The 8332-nt window shown below is 31.7% G+C and overlaps 1 protein-coding gene across 1 annotated transcript; it reads left to right on the top strand.

Moving 5' to 3' along the window:
• Positions 1-238: 238 nt before the first annotated feature.
• LOC25499965 (subtilisin-like protease Glyma18g48580) lies at positions 239-7853 on the top strand. Its single transcript, XM_013593945.3, has 11 exons — positions 239-396; positions 501-610; positions 723-820; positions 1198-1353; positions 3790-3913; positions 4397-4940; positions 5082-5176; positions 5543-5797; positions 5945-6071; positions 6169-6385; positions 6906-7853. Exons 1-11 carry the CDS (start codon positions 304-306, stop codon positions 7529-7531), a joined length of 2445 nt encoding a protein of 814 aa, XP_013449399.1. The 5' UTR covers positions 239-303; the 3' UTR covers positions 7532-7853.
• The last annotated feature ends 479 nt before the right edge of the window (positions 7854-8332 follow it).

The raw sequence follows: 8332 nt of genomic DNA, 5'->3' as shown, positions 1-8332 counted from the left end.
TTTTAAGCAAATTTAAAAACAAATTTTTTCATCTTAAGGAGCCAAGATGACAAATCTAAGTTTGTCAAAATCTTTATTTGAATTATGATATGATGTGATCTTTCTTTTATTAATTTATGACATAATATCTTATTCAGCTTACCAAAAGCTTAGAATAAAAATACTCTTGAACTGTCCAAAAAAAAACAAAAAACTATTGAGCTGTCTTTTAACCCATATAAATATTTGTTCCTTTCATTGCATAAGGAGATGAATTAGCATATATCCCCTAAGCTAAGCTCAACACTTTCCATAGACTGAAAAATGGGTCGCTCCATTTTATCTCTTCATCATCTTCTTTTCTCATCACTTCTTATTTTCATCTTGATGCTGAATCATGTTCACGCAAGCAAAAAGGTAAGCTAGTTTGCTTCTTAATTGCATATATACTTTATAATTAAGATTATGATTTCATTAATTTCATAAGCTTTTGGTTTTTGGTTTCCTATTTATTTTTACAGTGCTACATTGTATACTTGGGAGCACATGTACATGGTCCAACTCCTTCCTCTGTTGACCTTGAAACTGCTACATATTCTCATTATGATTTACTGGGTTCAATCTTGGGAAGGTATATATATATACTAATGATAAAAAACTATTAATTAAAATATTCAGCTTAAGCTTTTCTATAGAGGAAATTGATCGATTAACTAATATATATATATATTGATCATTCACAGCCACGAGGAGGCAGAAGAGGCAATAATTTATTCATATAATAAACAGATTAATGGCTTTGCAGCTATACTTGAAGAGGAAGAAGCTGCACAACTTGCAAGTCAGAAACATAATAAGCATGCTTCCACTGTCTTAATTAATTAGCATATTTGATGTTTTTAAATGACATAAACACTTAAGAAAATATTTGAGAGAGCTTATGAAAATAACTTATGACATATTTATAACCCACTTTTAGCTTATTTCCATAACCTTTCTAAGATAAGTTATGGAAACAACTATTTGAAAATAATTTTACTTTATTTTATCTTTTGTTATAATAATAAGCTTATACATAAGAACTTACATCACAACCACTCATGCTATAAATGCTTATTTAAATTGTTTATCCCAACTGGCCAAGTGTTTTACATTAAATCATACATATCATTTTATGTTTGGTTTTAAATTAGATACACAATATTCCAACATATGCAGAAAATCCAAAGGTGGTATCTGTGTTCTTAAGCAAATCTCATAAACTGCACACAACACGTTCTTGGGAATTCCTTGGACTAAGTACAAATGATGTCAACACAGCTTGGCAAAAGGGAAGGTTTGGTGAAAATACCATTATAGCTAACATTGATACAGGTACACACCTTTATAATTTTACCACATTCTATGTTCTATAATCCAATAAAAATCGTTTATTTAGTTATAATAACAATATTCAGTGTTTTCCTAAAAAAAATAATATTCGTCTTGAAATTTGGGGCATAATTCATCCTTACAAAATCACAAAATCGGCTTATAAGGTGAGGAGTGCCTCCTCTTTGTAAACTCTTATCGAGAGTCTTATCTATCTGATGTAGGACTAAATCCACCCCTCAAAGCCAACACAAAGCAACTCAAATGGTAGTAATTAGGCGACAGACTGCAATAAAAGCTGAATTTCCAACATTTAGAACAACATTCTCTGTTAGACAAAATAAACATAATTTTTTACATAGTCAACATGACACATCATTAGTTGTTTACATGGGTGCATGGTATAGCTGTGTACTTTTTGTCCTAGTTCTCTTCTTATGTCAATTATAACGGCATCTTGTGTACCTTGCATATATTTGTTTTTAGGGCAATGCTAACCAGTGCCCCCGGGGCACTGGATAAGGAACAATAAATAGTAATTAAATAAATGAATCTCACTTAATTCATCTCAATTAAAGTATAATATATGTCAACTAATTAAAAATAATAAAAGCTATATTCAATACTCTTTCAATATTCAAAGGCACAACAATTATTATAGAGACGCGTCCTTTCCATTCCATCTGTTTACACAACCATATGACTGCTATCTATTATCTCTCTGTCATCATCAGTACTAAATTCTATTCCGCAGTTATTATTCAAATTTCCTTTTTTTTTTTACGCTATTTCTTTTATACGCTCAATTTATTGGAATTCCGAATTTATTAGGTATTATTCAAACTTTTTTTTCTTGTTTTTATATGTTATTGTTTTAACATCACGTAAAAAAAAAATCCCTTGAGTAAAGTTTGCAGGAAAAAAATTATTAAGAAATGAAGGTTGGATATAATGGGAATGATTTCCGAAATTAAAATCACAAAGAAAAAGAATGAGAAGCACGCGCTCGTGTGGTATTTAACTGTGTAAAGGAAAGAAAATTTGCAGTATTAAATACAACTATTTTTTGTTTTAATTAATTGACATAGTTTACATTTATTTGAGATGAATTAAATGAGATTCATTTATTTAATGCATATTAATTGTCCTTATCTAGTGCCCCGGGGGCACTGGTTAGCAGCACCCTTGTTTTTATATACTTTTGGATTTATGTCTTATGCAGTGTTGTCTTTTTTTACTCGGGGTTTATAGTCTTTCTTTATTTCTGATAAATACAACTTGTTTCTGCTTATAAAATAGAATAATATTCATTCATTTTCATTAATTAACTGCTATGTTTTGTACTGCCACTTTGTCTTTTATTCAAACTGTGTACTTTTGTTTAACGCATACTTGTGAATAAGTGTTCCCATTTCTTTTAATATCTTTTCTTATATAAAAAACATTTGCAACTTAGTTTGGATATTTTTATTAATAGCACAACCAGGCTTGGTATTCCAGATTTACAACACATACACGCACGCATCAACCACTTGAACTAGATCCTAGTGCTACATTATTTTGTACTTGATTGGAGTTGTTATGTTACAATCATGAAACATAAGTAAAATATAGATAACTTTAATACTGGTCCCCTAAAAAAATGAGTCAATCCCTATCACTAGAAAAATAAATAACAATATGATATTTATGGTCTTGTGTATGATTATTCAATATTCATGGTTTTTTTTTTTTTTTTTGTGAATATTAATATTTATGGTCTTGTTATCTTGTGCATAGAAGTCTTTGCAGATAGTATAATCTTAGTGACTTGATAGACTACCAAAATTGACATAATGTTTTTCTTCTTTTAAAAAATTGGTGAAGAGGAAATTTTATTAACAATTGTGGTTATAGAGTTAAGCTTTAAGACACCTCTTGGACAAAAAACTATGATATAATATGGAAAGAAAAATTTTACATAATGTTTGTTATAGAACAACCGGATGATCAGCCTTTTTTCTTAGATATAATGAGCTACATGGAGACAAAAACTACATACTTTCTTTGAATTGGTAACATGTTTTCTTGAGTTCCCTTTTCTTTTCTTTTCTTTTCTTTTTTGACACCTTGAGTTCTTAATTAATATGAAGAAAAAAAAAATATTTAATTTGCCACAATATCTCGTGTTTTGTTCCTTATTTAGAAATTGAAAAAAGGGAGGATTACACGATGTAATAATTAAGTCAAGTAGCTCACAAGTCACAAGAATTTCAACTATTTTATGAGAAAGTGAAGATAAAATTTACAGATTCAAATTCAATATTATAATCTTCATGTTAAAGGTCTATTTCTTTTTTAATTAATTATAGATGACTAATCCCTTAAAATAAACACCTAGAATAGATGACTAAATTACTCAAAAGATAATTATCCTATTGTTTGTTTTGTTTGTATTAGGTGTTTGGCCGGAATCGGAGAGTTTTCACGACAGAGGAATAGGTCCAATTCCATTAAGATGGCGTGGGGGTAACATTTGTCAACTTGACAAACTCAATACTTCTAAGAAAGTTCCATGTAACAGGTTCTCTTTCAACTTGCTTCACTGTCAATTTATTTTGTATATTGCACAATATAATTTAAGTAATATTGAAAATCATAATTCTACTTGAAGTTAATATTGAAAACTTTTGGAAAAACCGACGGTCGGAGTCTCAAAACGTGAAGAATCAAATGACTCAGGCAGTTTGGGGCCGCCAGAAATTATCACGAAGGAATCAGATTACTATAATGATTTTGGCGGTTTGGTGCCGTCTGAAATTATCATGAAGTAGTCAGATGACTAATAAATAAGTGTTAACAATTGTTTTAAGAATGCAAAAAAATAAAATAAAATAAAATAACCAGTTTAACTAACAACAGGTGAACCATGGTTGAACCAATCTGTCAATTAATAGAGTAACCGATTTCTGGTTTAATCAAATAAACAAACCGGTCTAGTCCGGTTTTACAACATTGATGACATAAATTCTAACAGTCATTTTGTCTATTTGAATGGACTACCTAGAAAGCTAATCGGAGCAAGATTTTTCAACAAAGCTTACGAGGCCTTTCACGGTAAACTCCCTAGTTCACAACAAACAGCGCGAGACTTTGTAGGCCATGGGACACACACACTATCAACAGCAGGTGGAAACTTCGTACAAAACGCAACCATATTTGGTATTGGCAACGGTACCATAAAAGGTGGTTCACCAAGATCAAGAGTTGCAACCTACAAAGCATGTTGGTCTCTAACAGATGTTGTAGACTGCTTCGGTGCCGATGTATTAGCTGCTATTGATCAAGCAATTTACGACGGTGCTGATTTGATTTCTGTTTCGGCTGGAGGCAAACCTAATACAAATCCTGAAGTTATTTTTACTGATGAGATTTCAATAGGTGCATTTCATGCACTTGCTAGAAATATATTATTAGTTGCATCGGCTGGAAATGAAGGACCTACCCCTGGAAGTGTTACTAATGTTGCTCCATGGGTGTTCACTGTTGCTGCTAGTACATTAGACAGAGACTTCAGCAGTGTCATGACCATTAATAACAGAACACTCACGGTATCATCCTTAACTTATAGTTTTTTTTTTTATCATATTCTTCTTATTGTTTATATTCGTTACATATTATTGTTATTGTTATTAATTTATACTTATTGTAGCATTGAAATTAATTGTGTTATGCTTTTCTTGTCTTACTAGGGAGCCAGTCTTTTTGTAAACTTGCCACCTAACCAAGACTTTCTTATAATAATTTCTACTGATGCTAAATTTGCCAATGTGACAGATGTAGATGCGTAAGTGTGAATTCCAAAACCTTTTATTCTTGTATATTGATGAAAAAGTTAATTGTATATTTGATTGACTATTTTTTAAAATTTATGATTTTTGGGGTTCCTTTTATTGCAAATTTGGTCCCCACACTTTCATAATGTAGTTTTGATCTCTCCAAATCGTCGACTTTAAAAACTATTTGATTGCAAAAATAAAACCGTCCAATTTTGGGAAAGTGAAGACTAAAACTTCAAACACTCACGATTTTGAGAGATCAAAACTGCAATAACAGAGTTGATAGTTGTGAGAAATAATTTGCATAGAGATTAAATTTGTGAAAAATAAAGGATGCTAAGATTGTCAATTTTTTCATATGCATATTTTTGCAGTCAATTTTGTAGACCAGGAACGCTTGATCCTTCAAAAGTGAATGGTAAAGTAGTGGCGTGTGATCGAGAAGGGAAAATAAATTCAATTGCTGAAGGTCAGGAAGCTTTATCTGCAGGCGCAGTGGGAGTGATTATGAGAAATCAACCAGAAGTTGATGGAAAAACACTTCTTGCTGAGCCTCATGTTGTGTCTACTATCAACTATCATGATCCACGTTCAATCACAACGCCAAAGGGTTCAGAGATAACTCCTGAGTAATAATTCCTTATACATATCTTTCTTGTAACAAGCTTTTGAAACTTAGGGGGCGAAAAGTGCAGTTCAGCCTATTATTAATTAAATTACATGTTACAAATGAAGGGTACCATTTATACATAATCCTATATATTTTTATTTTGCAGAGATATAAAGACGAATGCTACAATAAGAATGTCACCAGCAAATGCTTTGAATGGAAGAAAGCCAGCTCCAGTTATGGCTTCATTCTCATCTAGAGGACCAAATCAAGTTCAACCATATATACTCAAGGTGTTTATACTACACTTGAATTTGTTAGTTACTATCTAATAATCCTCATTAATTTTTGTTGATATATTAAGGAGATTGCTTTTGTTTTTTGTTTCAGCCTGATGTAACTGCGCCGGGTGTGAACATACTTGCTGCCTATTCATTGCTTGCAAGTGTGTCTAATTTAGTAACAGACAATCGTCGAGGTTTTCCATTCAATATACAACAAGGAACTTCTATGTCTTGTCCTCATGTTGCTGGCACTGCTGGACTTATCAAAACACTTCATCCTAATTGGAGTCCAGCAGCTATTAAATCAGCTATCATGACCACTGGTATTTTTTCTCTCAAACCCAACACACACACACACACACACACACAAACTATATGGAGCAAATGCTAGTCACATATACATTCATAATTGATGGTGGATTTAAGTTGAAGTTCATAATTTTTAATATTCATGTATGATTATTTATCAAGATAATATATGATTAATTTAGTGAAATCCTAATCATACATATAACTAAAATCATAACTAAGTACATATAACAAATTAATCATCAAAGGAAATTAGAGACATAAAAAAATGAGTTACATGATGCACTCCTTTCGCTTGCGTGAACTCAATATGTGCTATATAAATATAAGTGACTTTTATATGTGATAAGTAACATTTTAATAAATTTTATAAATAACATCTTTAAATGGTTATAGAACTCAGTATATAGCTAGAATTTTTTCCCAATGGAATCACATACTTATAAGATATATCACTAGATTTGGTCATAGAAAAATCGTATTTGTCTAATACTTAAGATGATTACTTACTTACGAAGAAATGTGACCTTGCAGCAACCACAAGAGATAACACCAACGAGCCGATAGAAGATGCATTCGAAAACACAACTGCAAATGCATTTGCTTATGGTTCAGGACATATTCAACCCAACAGTGCAATAGATCCAGGACTTGTTTATGATCTAGGGATTAAGGATTACTTGAACTTCTTATGTGCTGCTGGATACAATCAAAAACTCATCTCATCACTTATTTTCAACATGACATTCACTTGTTATGGAACTCAAAGCATAAATGACTTGAATTACCCTTCAATCACATTACCAAATCTTGGGTTAAATGCTGTTACTGTCACTCGTACAGTTACCAATGTTGGGCCACGAAGTACATATACTGCAAAAGCCCAATTGCCTGGATATAAAATTGTTGTTGTACCAAGTTCCTTGAAATTCAAGAAAATAGGTGAAAAGAAGACATTTAAAGTTACTGTGCAAGCAACAAGTGTGACTCCACAGGGAAAATACGAATTTGGAGAACTGCAATGGTCAAATGGAAAACACATTGTAAGGAGTCCCATTACTCTTCGAAGGGAAAATACGAATTTGGAGAACTGTGATGGACAAATGGGAAACATATTGTGCGAAGTCCCGTTACTGTTAGACGCAGATGAAATGATTTAAAGTGTTATTATTGGTTTATACTAGTATGCTTTTGTTATTTCATCGATTTCGTTGTTGTTGTTTCGGTATTGTAGTGTAATAAGTTGTGATAATTAAAGTATCTGTGTTGTAATAATTGATAAATGGGAGTCCTGTGACAACTACATGTTGTGCACAACCATAAAATGTGCCACATTTTGATGGCTCCATTTAATACTCAAATCCTAGTAAAAGATGATATCAAATTATATACACGATCAATGTAAATGTGTTCTTGTAATGTATCACATTTTGTCAGTACCGTGAAGGGTAAAGGAAATGTAGTAAGAATAAATCATGTCTATATCTAAACTGCTAACAAACTATCTTCTTTGAATGTTGTTTTCTGCTTAGGACTCAAAAATCATAGAATTGAATAAGGCTATTTGACTTAGGACTCCCTTACTAAGCTTTCAGGAAAGTCTGAGATCTCATTGTCTTCCTAAAGCCATTTTAATCCTAAATGAACAGATATAAGATAGATGTAGAGACTCATCCTTGATTCCTATGAAAAGAGCAAATAAATTGATTGATAGTATTGTGCAAGAAAAATACACGGTTTTTGTTGTTGTTAACCCTTCGGTTTTTAGAGGAAGGGACGATGATAATCCAGAGTTCGGTCGTGAGGTAAGTATAGTCTGCCTAAGAAAAAGACAGTTGTTATTGTTATGTACTCCATTCGTCTTAAAACAACTGACGCAGTTGACCTATTCAAACGATCTAAGAAAAATGTATAAATAAAAGAGAAATAACAAGAATATTAATAAAGTACTGTTATCATAT

The sequence above is a fragment of the Medicago truncatula genome, chromosome 7 (genome assembly GCF_003473485.1).
Source record: "Medicago truncatula cultivar Jemalong A17 chromosome 7, MtrunA17r5.0-ANR, whole genome shotgun sequence".
NCBI classification, from domain to species: domain Eukaryota; kingdom Viridiplantae; phylum Streptophyta; class Magnoliopsida; order Fabales; family Fabaceae; genus Medicago; species Medicago truncatula.
This window is presented reverse-complemented; position numbering and strand designations above follow the sequence as displayed.